This window comes from Lonchura striata, chromosome 17, assembly GCF_046129695.1.
Source record: "Lonchura striata isolate bLonStr1 chromosome 17, bLonStr1.mat, whole genome shotgun sequence".
NCBI classification, from domain to species: Eukaryota; Metazoa; Chordata; class Aves; order Passeriformes; family Estrildidae; genus Lonchura; species Lonchura striata.
The window spans coordinates 6,433,642-6,449,927 of record NC_134619.1 but is presented as its reverse complement, the minus strand read 5'-3'; the positions used below and the strand labels follow the sequence as shown (position 1 = coordinate 6,449,927).

At 44.6% G+C, this 16,286-nt stretch overlaps 1 protein-coding gene across 1 annotated transcript in view; it reads left to right on the top strand.

Moving 5' to 3' along the window:
- Positions 1-1,599: 1,599 nt before the first annotated feature.
- The window catches only part of LOC110469024 (peroxidasin homolog), a 44,202-nt gene continuing 29,515 nt past the window's right edge, over positions 1,600-16,286 (top strand). Inside the window, exons 1-2 of the mRNA XM_021527418.3 lie at positions 1,600-2,143; positions 11,383-11,454. Coding sequence (XP_021383093.2) covers positions 1,980-2,143; positions 11,383-11,454 — 236 coding nt within the window. The 5' untranslated portion in view covers positions 1,600-1,979. The remainder of the gene's footprint in view (positions 2,144-11,382; positions 11,455-16,286) is intronic.

Below are 16,286 nucleotides of genomic sequence, written 5' to 3'. Positions count from 1 at the left end.
TTCAGAATGCAATTCCACAGACAGGACCCATCCCACAGAAATGGGACTGAGCCCTGGCCCAGCTCTCCTCTTTGCAATGCAAATAAAAAAGGATTTTTATTGTTGTTGTTGCAGAGGGTTAGTTTAGAACTCCGAGTTTATGCACCACAGAGGCAGAAAGCAAAATCCAAAATATTTGCAAAGTGGCCAGATGTGCCAGGGGAAACGATGGCTCCAAAAGAACGGCCACGTGCTTTGGAGAGAACATTTTTGTTTATCTTCCCAGCTTTGCAGAGCAGCTCCTACCAGCTGTGCTCCTGTCCTAGCAGAGCCCAGCGTGCTGCAGAGGGAGGTGATGTGAGGAGCACTGAGGACAGAATTCAGGAGGATTTCCACGAGACGCGCCTTGCCTGCTGCACGTGGAGGATGTGCTTCCAACGCACTCAATGCCTCTGGAATTAAAAGCTGTCCCATTCACCAGAGCAGTGGGGTTTTAGCTGCCAGTTGTATGAAGGCTGAAGATGATAATTTGGCTTTTTACAACCCGGTTTTGTGAGCGGGGTTGGCCCTGGTTGGGTTGGATGGCCGCTAGAGGACACTCTGCCCAAAACCATGAGTTCAGTGAACTTGCTTCGATTTCCAAGTGATGGCAGGGCAAACAAACAGCCGATTGCTGAGGGCTAAGTGCAGAAAGCCTGCAGGATAATTCTCTTTTATAGCTGGACAAACGAATACATTTTACCCTCCATGGCATGAAATATAAGGTGAAACCACAAACCCAGTGTTCTCTCCAAATGCTCAAGTGACAGAGAATCTGAACCAGGACGGGTTAAATGTCACTCTTGTCTTCTTTGCCCCATTAATTATTTTGTAATGTACAGTACAAAGCAGATGTACAGGTTGATGGGAAGCTTTCATTTGACCTGCCAGGTTATGTGGGATGGTGCTGTGTTGGAAATTCCTCAAATACATTTATATCCTAATGTGTGTTAATGCCTCCCTCATGCTCAACCCATACATTTAGGATATAGTGTAGTTATAGCTTGAAACCTGAACTGCTTTCATTGCAGCTTCTTTATAAAGTGATTAATGCAACTGGAAACAAATCCTGCCTTTTGCATCTCAATTTTATCTTCCATTGGGGAGAAACAAATGGAGGACTGCCTTCCCTACAGTTCAAACTCAGTAGATTTCATGTTTTTTACCCCTCTTCACCCCTCAGTTGCCTTAAATGTCTCAAAAGCCCTGACTTTTTTCCAAATTATATCCTTGTTGAAAGAAATTATACTTGGTCAAAGACCTTTGAAATCAAGCAGCTTTCACTCTGCCTGAGAAACTTTACAGATTCCAGGGTGGGGTTTTGTCTTCATTTGCAAGTTATTTATCTCTGTTAGTGATATCCCTTTTGAAATCCCTTAGCTGTTACATCCCATGCCCACTCAATACCTGTAGGCATATTTTTGCTTGATGTTGTTACTACATGCAACAGGAGACAGCCTCTATCCTGAAAGTCTTACAGCACTATACACTTGTCAGGCTGTTTGATAAGATTCTCTCTTTAATTTGCAGACTGTGCTAGGGAAAAAAAAAAAAAAATTACATAAAAACCTTGGCCATGGATCTTTTGCACCCCAGCACAGCCCTGGCAGCACGAGGTCATTTTTTGGTTGCTGCCCATGGAGGTGCGTTGTGCTTTCAGACAGATGCCTGAGGAGCAGGTGAGGAGTTAACTTGCTGTTCAAAAGAAGCAACAAGGCGAAAACAGATCCAGAGGAAGAGTTTGTATTTCAGCGCCACAATCAGAGAGGGGTGGGGACAGTGTGATCTCCAGTGATGTGCAGAATGGCAGAGGGGGTGGGCTGTTGGACTGTCAAACTGCCTTAATTTAATTGCAAACACATGCTGATGAGTCCCCTCCTCCTGGACCTCAGGGCTGGGAAACTTTTTTTTGTCAGCTCCCTGCAGCTCAGAATTGAGGCAAATACGCTCCAGCAAACACCATGCTGATCAAACCTTCAGTTCTTGGAGGCTTTTTGTATTTTCTCCTCCTGCCTGGTTTCTCCTGCTCCTGCCCCAGCCGCTGCCTGTGCTTCAGGACTACAGTGAGATGCATGCATCTGATGTTGGAAACCATCCCCGAGATCCCGCCCCAGACAAACATTCTGTGAGTAACCACTTCATTTTCCTGCCTTCCTTACCTGCATGGTCTTTAGAAAAAAGGGGGGAAAAAAAAAAAAAAGAAAAAAAAAAGTCAAGGCCAAAGGCATACATTTTATCCTCTTTTCCTCCTGCAGAGTTACCAGTCTCAAGACTGTTTTGTGCTTTTAAAACACGAAACTGCCTCTTCTGGCATCAGTTAATTGCTAATGGGACAATCAAGGGAATTGAAAAATTTAATGAGAGTAATTCCAAACAAGCACTGGAAGACAGTTTTGGGGAATCAAAGGTCAAAAACTGTTAAATTGATCTTATGGAAAGGAACACAGTTTGCATTTTAGAAGGCTTTGTGTATGGGTGTAGGGGAGAGAGGAAATAGAGCAGCTCAGGCTTTTGTCTCCAGTGACATGAACACTTTCCTTTTATATACAACACCATTTCAATACTGAATTTCTAAATACTGATTTTCCACTTTCTACTTGAACTGCTCAAACCAAAGTTGAGGCTTATTTGGAAAGTAACAGCTGTGGTAACTCACAGATTACTTGAGAAATAAGGAGAGGGAGCTGGTGGCTGAGTCCATTCAAACAGGAAAGGTGGAGGAAAAAGACATTGAATTCTTGGAGACTCCTAAAGAGCTCTTACTGATAGTTGCAGAAGAGCACTTCCCTGTGATTCTAACTAATCCTAAATTTAAAGGTGGCTTTAAGATGCAGTGACACGTGACAAAATCCTTCCCTCTGTGCTATTACCTGATCCCTTGTCATGGATGACCCTTTTTTGTAAGTAGTTGGGAAGACTTGTCAAAAATGAATTTTCATTTTCGTCCTCCTTAAACTGCTGCTGGTTGCAAACCTTTTCCAACATGATTTTGAGCAGCTTTTCCCTTTGCTTGTAACAACCTCACTTTTATCTCAGCTGGCACATCCATGCCAGCTTTTCTCCCAGGAACATCTCACTGATATTGCTAGTGCACCTTCTCTGCTGGCAGCCAGAGGAACATGCTGTGGGCAGGATGCTGGCATTGGACTGCTGCCATCCAGGTCTGCTTTGGTGGGTGGAGACCACAGAGGTTCTTGCATTGGTGGCCCACAGGATGAGATCTACACTTGCTACAGCTGCCAAGGCGTTCTCACTGCCTGGGCTGGTGCTGGAGTGATTATTTGCAGTGTGACCCTGCTCAGTACTTGCTCACTGGGCAGTGCTTATGTGCTCTTACGGTAATTTGCAACATCTGACTCTTCACACTCTTACCAACCTTTTCCTCCCTTTTATTCCCCTGCATCTTGAAATACTACAATATTTAAAGAACCCTGACACTGATTTTAGCAAAGTAACTTATTCCTCTTTGTTTAGACCTAGATTTTATTGAGGGAAAAGTTTGTTCCATTGGCTGGACTGAGGTATTTCTGAGATCACTGAAGCTAAATTCCTGTTCTCTGCAATGAGGCAACGTTTGCTGTCACAGTGGAGCCTGAGTGTGTTTCTGCTAGAGATCCTTCCAGTGCAGAGGGAGGGAAGTTTACTGTGTCACCAACTCTTCCCTAGTTCTGGAATGGTGTGCTCCCTCAGGCAGCAGTACACTGCATTCTCTGCACCCCCTTGAATGGGAAACTGGCTTTTAAAACATTAAAGAAATAGTCTAGGTGTGAGATATTAAAACTGCAATATTGTAAAGGAAGATGACTATTCATGAACCAGTATTTTTAAGGTGATTTATCCATTTTAGCCTCTTTTACTACTATCTGCATAATTATAAGCAAACCACATATTGGTGATCAGAGATCCTCATAGACATAAAGACAGATGAGCCTGGTGAGTGCGCTGTGTTGGCAGATCATGGGCCTTTGTGTGGCAAGGAAAAATCCTGACTGTCTGGCAATCCTGAAGATCTAATGTGTGCAAATGCATTTACCAGCCAGCCTCCCATTTGTATCTGTTATAAATAGCATTTGAGTAATTAAACTTTTTTTGACTTGTGGAAGATCAAGGAATGCTTCTTAACCAAGCCCTGACTCCTCCAGCTTTTTGGTATGTTAGTGTTTCTCCTGGGAGAACCCTTGTGTCAGACTGAACATTTGGAATTATAGCAAGAATAGTCTTGATCATGGAATTATTCTGAGAAGAAAATGTGGGATTAGGATATTTTCCACAGTTAATCTTTGGTGTGAACAGGACTGAGCCTGTGACTGCAACTCCAAACACTGATCCCAGGCTCCAGCTCAGTTCCCTCGAAGAACAGCTGCAGTTTCCAGATGGAGTTTGCTTTGAAGTTGGGAGTTTGGGACTTTCTGACCTCTGCGACTCCGTGCCACCCTCTCTAAGAATCCTGGAAGAGTGGGGAAGTCTCCTAGCTGGCACAGGCTTGCTTCACCAGTGGCAGATGGCCCCTGGGGCCGCAGCCAGCTGGCGGCACTCGGAGCCGCCCATCGCCTTCTCGGAGCGGTGCTGGGGTTGGCACGGAACCAGCTCAGGATTGATGAGCTGTTACTGGCTCCTCTTGGGTCGCCATTTCCCTCCTCCCTTCCCAGTCCCAGCTGGGTACAGCTGAGGATCTGGCCCAAAGTCTGGTTTTTAGCAGTAGACTATTTATCTTTAGTAATGGAGACTGCATTAGCCCGAGCGGAGAATGGGATGGCAGGAACGACTACACATGTACAGATAAGCCATAAAAATTCATGGTGTAGAACTGCAAACGTATTTTGGCTGGTGTCTGTTCAATTGGAACATGATTATCCAGATGTGATCTGCTGGTTACCGCTGGGATTCAGGCAGTTCTTCCAGCCAGCAGCCCAAGGAAGGGAACAGATGTGGAACATACACTCTGAAAATTTCAATAGGTCTTTAACTTCACAGCCATTTGTTCTGCAGTGTGACATTTAAAACAATAAACTTCAAAACGTGTGGACATTAGAAGAAATCCATGGCAAGAAGTTCCCCTCTGGCTGGCAGCTAATGGATTGCAATCCAATTATCCATGGGTTATTCTTCTTTCTGCATTATGCAGGGCACATAATGAATGAGTATTGCTGGAGAAACATAGCTGAGGGCACAGGGCAGGATCCAGGATCTGAACACATCGCTGGCATGAACTGAAGGTGACCCAGTTGTTCACAGACCTGGTTGCTAATTGGGCAGTGTAAGCATGGCCAGCTGGACAAGTTTTGTTTCCCTTCCTCATTGTGCTGCTTTTGGTGCTTGCTCAGCTCCTCTCTTCCTCCTGCAGGAGGAAGGCTGGAGTTGGACAGGGTGTAGTTCTCTTAGTCTATTAATAAGCACGTTTTGAGAAGGAATTTTATACATTTTATACATTTATGCATATGTTGGGGAAAGGTTTACTGAGCAAACGAGTTCTTGGAAATGCTGCTCCATTTGTGGTCTCTGTCGTGTGTTTTGGGTTGAAGAAGGGATTACTCATTTCCTCTGTGTGTGAGGAAATGAGTATATCTTATATGCAGCCATTAAATGCACGCCCACACATTCTGCATGTGCCAGGTAGAAACTCCTTCTGACTTCTTGCACTGTAATATTTAATCCTTATTAAACCTTCTAGAGGTGACCAAGAACTTTACGTTCTATTTTTAGAAGTCTCTTCATTGGCAGGAAAATGGGGAGGGAAGGTATTTCAAATATATTTTCCTTCTAGAAACATTTCAACATCTTTTGAGAGAAGCTTCCTAAATCTCGTGACCTAAGTCTTGTGACCTTAAGTATTTAAAATCCTGCTTTCTCTGAACTTCCCAGTCCTTCAGCATCTGGTTCCCACTTGAGTATTCATATTTTTGTTGCCCTCATCACATCCCTCTCCCTGTAGGGATACCAGGACTCTTTCCTGTTCTCTTTAAGTATTTTTTGGTGAAAGAATGTATGTGTATTCTGGGTAAAAACTTTAATGATCATGCTCTTAAAAAGTGGAAGACTGACACTTAAGCTACACAAGACTCAATATTAAAGTGTTTATTTTACTTCCTCTGAATCAGGGTCAGAACATACTTCAGGAGGAGGGAAAGTTTTCTTCCTTTCATGTAGGCAGTATCTTGGATAAATGGTGCAAAGGAATTATGCATTAAGAGAGTCATGCTGCCATGAATGCCCAAGAATAGACTCAGCTGCTTTGGGTAGGATCAGACCCTACTCTTCATCCCACTCCTAATAATAATAGCTCAAATTATCTAACATTGATGAATTCAGCATCTTTTTATGTAATCTTCCAACCTGAAAATGTGTTCAGGATGAAAACTATGTTTTGGAGGTATTCCTGGTCCCTACCCTTCCTGGAAAGACCTAAAGGGATGCCAGGTGGTATTTGAAATGATCCCACCAGGAATGAGGCACCAGCAGAACCCTCCTGCCCTGGCACTGCCTTTCAGGCAGAGCATTCCCAGCAGCTTACATGGACAGAAAAAGTGAGATCAAACCAGCTTGGTACACTGGCTGCTGGATTATGGTCAAGTTCCTGCCCCAGCTGACGCAGAGGGAGCCCTTTAGAACCTGACTCCTGTTTGTGGGAGCTGAAATCTTAAAAAGCTGGGTTCAGGAATGCCTGTGGTAATTTTCTTAATTAAAATCTAGTGTTTCTGAATCTTCAAAATAAGTGGTGTGGCAGTGCAGCAGGGAACCACAGCCTGTTCCTACAGAGTGAGGCTCCCTGCAGCTGCTTGCTCTCCACTTGTTTCAACCATGATCCCATCATTTCATTTCCTTGTATCTCCACACTCAACATATTTTCCTTCCTCTTCACACTCTGAACAGTCAAATTTTGATGTCTTAAACTGGTAAGGCCCAAAATAGCCAGGACTTGGAAAATCCTCAGCCCTGAGCCTCCCCATGGTCTCCCCATCTGCCTCGCAGGGCTGGCAGGGCTCAGCTGTCCATGTAAGGGGTTCTGGGATGAAGGCTGTAATTTATTAAAGCCATTTGGGGACTTGTGTGGGACAGGGACATTCCTGAGTTGGGGAGCTGATGACAGTGAGTCTGGAAGGCTTCATTTCCATCTCAGAAAGGCAGTTTTCCCTTCCTGCCAGGAGTGGTGTGGTTTGGCAGGACTGGGGAACCTGCAGAGCTGACTCTGATGTTGTGCAGATAAATGTGAGGAACAAACATATTTCTGATGTCCTGGCTCTTCTTGTATATTGGAAACTTGTCCTATATATTTTTAGGATGTGTTTAGGATGTCTTTCACGCCCTCCTTTCCTCTGGAAACACAGGGAGGAGCTTCAACATCTTTATCTCTGTAAGAGCACCTTTACTCTCGGTGTCACTGCTGGTGGTGATTGTGTGGCTGACACTTTTCTAGCAATTCTGGGCAGAACCTTCAGCATCCCTGCTGTGCACAGCAATGGGAGCACAAAGGATTCTTCAATGACACAAACCCAGTAATTTCCACAGAACTGCAGTAAAATGCCTCTTGTAGCTAATTATCTGCTTAGTTAACATAGTAATACATGAGACTCTGAAAGCCTAAATAGATTAAACAGAAGTGGAAGTTTCTTGTAAAAGCCATTGATTGCTTTGTGTGCTAATCACTGATAATTATTTAACACAAGGCTTGCAGGGATGGTTGTTCTGATAGCAGCTGAGAGGCTCAGACAGATTCCAGTGCCATTCTGTAAAGACCCATTTCCCCATCCATGTGCAAATTCTGGCATTCTTTGTAGTCTCTGTCAATAATTCCCAAATTCAGAAAAGGTGACTAATTTCTACAGCTGATCCTGTATTATCCACATATTCCAGGTCACTTTCCTGTCAGAGCATGAGGGCTTGGTGAGATTTTAAGGTGAGCCAGTCAAACTGGAGCTGTCCAGAGGGATCTGTGTTGGGTGATGTTATCCCAGGCCTCCACTCTGTGTAAAGGTAGAAAAGGATCCAGAATCCTTTAGCAGCAGCTGTTCCTTGTGGGAAGGTCATCTGTAATCTCAGACTGCCATCCTTGAAATCATGGGGGAGAGTTAAATAATGAGGGATTATTTTTCCCCCCCTATTTTTCAAATTCCCAGGTGGAAAGAAGTGGGCAGGAGGGAGGGAGCCCAGCTGCTGTGGAGCAGCTGCCCTGGGACAGGCTCTGTGCTGGGTCCCTGTAAAAAGCACATTTGTTCCTGAACAGAAACGTGAATTTCCAGAGTGAGTGCCCTGGGAATAGAGAGGAACAAGTGTTTCTGTGTGAGAGGAGACAAACTGTGAGGAAGGTTCTCAAACACATGCAAGGCAGGGAATTCCCAGTGCAGCCCTTCACTGCCGGCAATGCTTTAGGCTAAAGCAAGGGCTGCAGTGAAAACTAAGGATGAGCCAAAGTATTGGGGTTTTTATGGGGTAAAGAGGAGTATGTAGGTTCCTCTGCATGCCCAGGGATGTTCTTTGCTGTGCAGGGACATCAACACTGGTACCTTTTAATGCTGTCTGGCGTGCAGGGAGCAGAATAGCCTGGTCCATCCTCCAGGGCAGGATCCACCTACCTAAACCATGTGTGGCTAATGCCTGTCTCACCTGAAGCCCACGGAGTGTTTTATGAGCCTTGCTAAATGAGATATTAAAAAAAACAAAAACAAAACCCTGAATCTGCAGTTTCAGTCAGTGACTATTTGCCCTTTCTATTTGTAGCAATTTCCTGCCATAGTTATTTTATCTATGGTTAAATAAGAAATTTAAGTTCTTTTCATTGTCATGTTTTCTAGACTTCATATCATTCCCATTGCTTTATTTTGGATTCTCTCCAGTTATTTCACATCATTGCTTGAAATGAAGTGCTCAGAGAAGGGATGCAGTGTTTCTGTTCCTTTTTTGTCTGTGGGGAAAGCTGTTGCCTTTGTGATGGAGAGCAAACCAAAATGAACTTTCCAAAGGACTGAAAGATATCTGGGGTCCAGACAATCATCTAAAGGCCTTACCTGGAAAGAGAAAACAGAAGAAAAATTAAAATATTTTATTAAAATAATGAGCTAAGCTTTATTACATGCTCCTTGGGGGTGGTGTAGTTTAAAAAGAACTCTGTGTGTTTTAAAGGACTGCAGTTATCTTCATTCATTAAAACAATCAGAGGCTTTTTGTCCCCACCTGCAGCCTGTGACCCAAAGTTGGGTTTTACACTTCACTGCCTGCTGCCTTCCCTGAGCCTGGTCAGCTCCAGCCCTGAGCCCTGTGTGTCCCTCCCATGTATTTGTAATATTCCCCGTTACCTGCACTAATTACAGGGCAGCAGGGTTGGTGTTTGTGCATTGCAGGCTATAAATCAACTTTGCATTTCTTCACCTTTTTTCCTGCTCTAGTAAAAGTCTTTGCTGGTTTCCTTTTAATGAGGCCATGGAGAAGAGGCAGCACGCTGTGCTGTCACTGCTGCCAGTGGTGAATTGGGGCAGCCTTTCCTTGGAAAAATCCATAAAGATACCCTCAATTCACATTGTCAGGGAAGAAAGATATAGAACTCCCTCCAAGAAGAAAGGCAAGAAATTTGAAGCAATTTGAAGCAATGCATGCCAAACACTGAAAATGTCAGAGATGATCCTTTGGAGCTGCAGCTTGCAGTGGACAACCAGAGAGAGTAAACTGCAATTAGAAATATTGGGGTTTTTAAATATCCTGAAGCTGTGTTTGTTTCTGCCCTCTAATTCTTCTCTGTGCAATATTTACCACTACGAGAGGCAAAAGACTACTTTCTATATTAGACTTTTGAATCCTTTGGTCAAAGTGGAAAAGTTAAAGGGAAAAAACCACAACAGAAAAAACTTCCACTGGCCCATATGCTGTTGCATGCAGTGATAACAAAGGGGTAACAAGGCAGAGATTTGATTTTTCAGTATAATTTAAGTAAAACTGCCTAAAAAGTAAGAAAATTTATTACGAAATTTTTAGCATAAAGTGACTACATTTTGCAAACTGTTAAGCTAAAGAAATGTTACATTTTGGAGCAATGGTTTTATACTGAAATAAGTCAGGTTTACATTAGATATTAAGCAGAAAGGTTTTACTCAGAGCATGTTGAGGTCCTGGGACACGTTGTCCAGAGCAGCTGTGGCTGCCCCATCCTTGGAAGTGTCCAAGGCCAGGCTGGACAGGGCTTGGAGCAGCCTGGGACAGTGGAAGGTGTCCCTACCATGGCAGAGGGGAGGTGGAATGAGATGAACTTTCAAATCCTTTCCAACTCAAACCAACCTGTGATTCTATGATTCCACGATCTTAAAATAAAATCAGCTTTACTCATTGTGCAGCCTCTTCCTGAGTACTTGCTCCAAGCTGTTTCAGACCCCTTGGGTCCTCTCTGTCTGTTTGAGGTTATCAATGACAGCACATTCTAATTTGAATTTTATAAATGCCATGATTCTTGTTGATGCCTGTCTCAAGACAAGTTGAATTTGCAGCTATTTGTAGAACCCTTGTTTTAAACTCTGCCTCCAAGTGTGGCTTTACCACCAGAACAGGCAACTCGTGCTTTTTTCTTCTTAAATAAAATGCCCTTAAAAGGCTGCCTTAACCTGAAAAAACAGCTGTGTATTCCCTAAGTGTGATAGATCAAGCAGTGCAGGAGAAAAAAAAAATTTACTTCAGTGTGTGCTTTGGACAGAAACTTGCAGCAATCCCCATTTGTCAGCTTTTGTGATTTGTTATAATACACTGGGCCACGCAAGGTGCCAAATCAATGCACATTCCCTATAGATGTGTTTCTTCTTGGTTAACCAGGTTAAACCACTTAGCTCTTATTTCATGATCCCATTAGCAATCCAAACCCCATGGTTTTGGGTTCCAGGCTGATGTAGTTCCATGGGCAGCCCTTGAAATTTGCCAGAATCCCCTGGACTCCAGTAATTCTAATTGCAGTTGGCACAGATCTGAAATGCAGGCAGAGATAAGCTGTTGTAAGTCTTGGAGCATTGCAGAGCAAAATGGGAAATTCTTATTATATGAGGTTATTTGAGCAGATTTAACCATTGTAAGGCAGAGATAGTTTTAGTAGGGAGCTTAATTATGGGTCCATATGTTGATGTGTGTTCTTGTACAAATCAGGATGAGATGCAAGAGTAATTACATGTGAATTTGGGGTGTTTTGCTGCAGACTTTTCTGGTGCTCATGGGAATGATCCCTTGAGTCCTTGTAGTGTCTGGTTTTCTGTGGAATTAGATAAAGAATTTTATCACTATAGGCTTGTCCCAGCTACTGGCTGACTTTACAGACAAGAGAAGACCCCAACCATTGTCCCCACTCCTTCTCCAATCCCTTCCCTGGTCTAATGACTTGTTTATATCCTCTGCTTTTAGGGATTTGCGCTTCAACCACATCAAGGAGATACAGCCTGGAGCCTTCAGAAGACTGAAGAACCTCAACACACTGTAAGTTGCACTCCAAGGATTTCCATTTATTACTTCTGTTAGTACTGTCTCCTAAAATGGCCTAAAGGTGGCTTTGGGCTTTTATTTATTTCACTCCAGTTATGCATATCCAGCCAAAGCTTTAAAATTACCTCTATTCCACCCTGTGTCCTGTTTCTTACCTTCCTTTATTTAAATGTGTTGTTCACTAACTTTCATTTTTCACAATTAACCTTTCTGTTTAAAAATAAAATATGATGAGCTCCAGCACTGACTGAGGCTGTTTGAGTAGGTATGGCCTTAGAGTAGCCCATAAAAGAAGTTCTCACCTGGGATCAAGGACTAAAATCATCTTCCTTTCCATGGTCTCCTCTAACACATGAACCACATCAGCTGCTCTGTGTCAGTTCCACTGAGCACCCTTCAAATGCCATCTTTCCCTATGCCTTGCCCTAAAAGAGGTGCCAGGCAGGAATGGGGATAGAAGGCTGCCCCTCCAGCCTTGTATCACACTCTCACATCACTGCACACTCTGCTCCACTAACCAGCTTCTCACTCTTCCCAGAGGAAATCCTGGGATTCTCTGCTCCTTCTGGCTGCTGCAGGGCTTGGAGACAGATCTGAGTGCATCTTCACCCCGTAGCCAAGGAACTGCAAACACACCAGCTCCCAAATCAGAACCAGAAGCTGTGTCAGCACAGCACTGGGCTGGAGGCACTCGGGCTGCTGAGGCTCAGATCTAATTACTCGAGTTGTGACATGGTGCTAACAGCTATAGGATTTCCAGGTCCAAGCCAGAACTCCTCGGTGAGGCAAGGCAGCTCCTTTGGGAGCCTGACAGATGTTCATATGTTCATGATCCCAAGTGGCAACAGAAAGTTCAGGTTGTTTTTTTCTCTCTGGCCTTGAGCAATCTGAAGTCCCTGATCCTGTGAAGGTGGCAGAGCTGAAGGAAGGCAAACCTGGGCAATAAGGCATTCAGTCAACACTAAGTAGTTGTAGGAAAAGTGGGGTTACAGCAGGACTTTATTATTGAGACCTGCTGAAGCATTATCTTTGAAAAAATCAGCATTTGACAAATGTCTTCCACTCTGTGTGTGGGGCTGAGTGGCCAAGCCGTGGGTGCAGGATGCTCCAGAGGACCCTGGCTGTGGCCCAGGACAGGTGGTCATCAAATGCACTGGTCAAAAACTTTACTGCCACTCATGCTGTTCATCCAGAACAGCCCAGGTTAGTCTCTCAAACAGCACTGTGTGATGCTTAGTTGCCAAAAATAATAGAGAAGAAAGGATGCTTTGGATGGATTTCTGACATTCGAGATAGGGTCAGATACAGTGAGAAATGAGGAAAAAACTATCTAGAGAGATAACAGAGTTCAAATCTTTAGGGTTTTGTCTTATCACAAAGCTCTGCTGAGGCCTCTTGATCTCCAGCCCTGCTCTTCCACCCCTGGGGCTGTCCTGAGTGGAGGAAACAAAGGGTTCCAGATGAAGTCATCTCAGCGTGGTGCAGGCAGATGTTTGGCAGCAGCTCCCAGGACCACCAGGAGAGTTTCAGCCGAGCCCTGGGGAAAATGAGGATGCTGGCAGGGCTTCCCTGGGAGAGAGGCTCCACCCAACCTGCTGAGCTTTGTAAGGGGTCCCAATTCCTGCCCTGCCAGCACCTTGGGCTGGGCAGGACTCTGACCCATGCAGGACTTTTGCTTCTGTTTCTGACTCTTCCACTCTGTGCAGAGGTGGGTACAGAGTGGACTGAGGGGGAAGGACCTGTCTCTCTCTAACACCTTCTTGTGCTCCACAAATGCCTCCAGTTCTTTTTCCTTTTTGTCTCCACACTCTCCTGGACAGACACCTCAAGGACAGCAAGTCCCTGAACAGATGTTAGAGGGAATAGGCAGGAGTGCACCCCTGGCATCCCTGAGCTCGTGATTTGGGATGCCAGGGCAGTAAGAGCAGTGTGTTTTCACAGATGGTGGGCAGACACTCCTGCTGTCCCTAAACAGTGTCCTGTGGCCATTGCCAGAGCTGGGACATGGACCAGGTGAAACACTGCTCTAACAGAATACTTTTATATTTGGATTCTGACAATCAACCTGATTTGACACGGAAACATTTCCATTTAGATAGCACTGCTTATGCTTAGTTCTATTTCTTGGTCCTGTTGCTTAGTTCCTATTTCCATCAGGCTGGAAAACTCAGTCATTCTCACATTTGTAGTAGTTAACTCCCACAGCTGAAGAGTTTGATAACTGGCTGGGAGAACATTGGACCTCACACTCCTGAAGCAAATTTCTCTCCAGGAACTTTGGTTTGTCCAATTCCCACATCAAAACTGACAAGAGCTGAAGAATTTGCTGATGTTTCCTAGATGGTAAATTTTGCCTGGGGACTTAGATAGCTTTTCAAGTGATAAAGAGAATAAATCCTTTAATATCACTAAGAGATTTCCTGTGAAAATTTGTCCAGAAAATTTGAAGTGAGAGGTTTGGAGGATAGAATAGCTCAGGTTCCACGTGCAGAGCTCTGAGCTTGCAGCTTTCTGCAACTGAATTTAAATAAGTCTTCCATAAGCAAATAAATGTTTTTTAAAGAGCTTTTTCCATAATGTCAGAGGAAGAGCAACAGATTCTGGTGAAGCTTCTGTTCTCCATCTCCTTTAGGGCAGGGTGGCTGTTCTGTGTCCAAGTTTGACAGTTTATAAACCACCCCGAAGAGGAAACCTTTGTAGCCTGGATGCAGGGAAATGGGTTGAGATCCTGACAGGAGAGGAGCCTGTGTGGATGTCCAGTGGGGCTGTTCAACAGTTCAAACCCTTTCCTCTGCTGTGGGAGATTAGATAAATCACAGAGCACCACTTTAGCAGGAGCTCTGTTTGTGGAAGAGTCACAGTCACTGTTTGCTTCCAGCTGGGCATTCCTGGTGCAGCACCACAGGTAATGAGCAGTTATCCTAAATCCTGCACCACTGGGACTTCCTGTGCCTGTGTGCAGGTGGAGGAGTTCTCTTAGGCTGAACATCTCAGAGAGCTGGAAGGTTTCCTCATTCCCTCCTGCTGGCTCTGCTCTGTTCCCATCTGTGCAGGTGGTGCTGGGTATTTTTAATCTCTTAATATGTCCCATTCGTATATAAAAAAAATGCAGAAGGGAGAGTGAGGCAAAACCCCCTTTTGTATGCCATCCCCACCTCCCCAGCTCCAGGACAGCTGCTTTGCTGCAGTTTGCCATCACTTGCTGCCTGGCTGAAGCCAGCATTAGCTCAGAGCAGCTGCTGGGCTGTGGAAGAGAGAGGAAACGCTGTGAGCCCATGGTGAGGCCCAGCCTCTCACTGCTTTCTAATTTCTGCTCCTTTAGGTCATTTCTGGGTGGGGATGGATGATGACACCCCTGGGATGTGCCCTGTCACCCCCTTTGGTTCACTGCTGTGTTTTCAAAGCACAGCCAAAGGGCTGCTGCTCCTTGGGTCTCTCCAGAACCACCCATGGAAATGTCCAAGCCAGGGACCAAAGTTTCTTTACATCCCCCGTGGGTATTTTGGTATTCCTGAGGCAAGAGCACCCTAGAGAGCAGGACTCTGTGGAGACCACATGGCTTGTGCCTCTGCCTGGCCCTTTGCCCTGTCATGCTCACATCATATTTCTCTTTCTGCTCAGGTGAGAACAAAACATTTCTGGTGAGCCCTGCAGCTCTGCTTTAGGTGCTGCTGGTGAAGAGGCTGAGTGAACAGAGCAGCAATGTGGAGTTTCTGTGTTTTATTCTCTAGTAACTCCTGAGAGAACGTGCTGCTGCCAGCAAGGAGGGGTGTCAGAGCCTGTTTGGATCTCAGAATAAAAGTTTCTCCCTTAAATATGGGAGATAACAATTCCAGATCATTCTGTCAACAAGGGGGAATGTGTGGTTGAACATAAAACTCAATTTTTTGCGTGATGATTTCTATTAATGGCATGAGGAAAAAAAAAATAGCTGTTTGTCACAATGATTGTAGGATGTAGATTGTCAATGAAAGGAGGAAAGAACATGGTTTGAGTCTGAATTCTGTCCTGTCACATCATTTAATGCATTCTTCAAAACAGAAAACCACTCATTTAATGCAACTTAAGCCTCTGCCTGGCAACCTGGAGAGAGGGTGGGGACAGAGAAAGGAGAGGCAGTCAGCACATAAAACCTAGAGGAAACTGGATGTAAAATGTTCTCTTGGTGATTCTGGGCCAGATCTCATAGTGCTTGTATATCTCAAACGTCCCAGGAGGGTTTTGCAGGAATAAAACCTGTGTGATTGAGTTCTCCTACTCATGTGGAGTCCAATTTATGGGGCATGAAGGGGAGTGCCCCATCCTATTGCCAGGAAACATGCTTCTGACACTGTCAATTTGGCCTGTTTTGCTACAGGGTGTGGTTAAGATAATGAGGATGATAATGATCTTCCCAGCCTGTCTGCCAGAGCATTTATTCCCAGCAGATCTGGGGTCCCAGCTCTTCCAGCCCTCTAAGAGTAGCAGGAATTTGGGCATTTTTGTTATGGATGGCAGCAGGGACCAATAGCCAGGCCATGCCAGGACTTTGCACTCTTTGCCTGGGTGAATTGCACAGGAATCAAGGAGCAGACAGATGTGCAGGAGCCATCCAAACTCTTTCTAGGAGCCAGCTGTGCAGCCTTGTCCATGGATTTCTCTGAAAGCAGCATTTTGGAATAAGTGGGCTATTATTGATTTCACCATTATCTCACTTACCAGCAGTTTCCAGGATTTATCCTTCCATTGCAATGGGGAATCCTGAGACAGGAAGCAGAGATGGCTTCTTCCGTGCACTTTTTATTCTTAAATCAGGCAATGAACAAATTTTTAAGTATCAGACGATG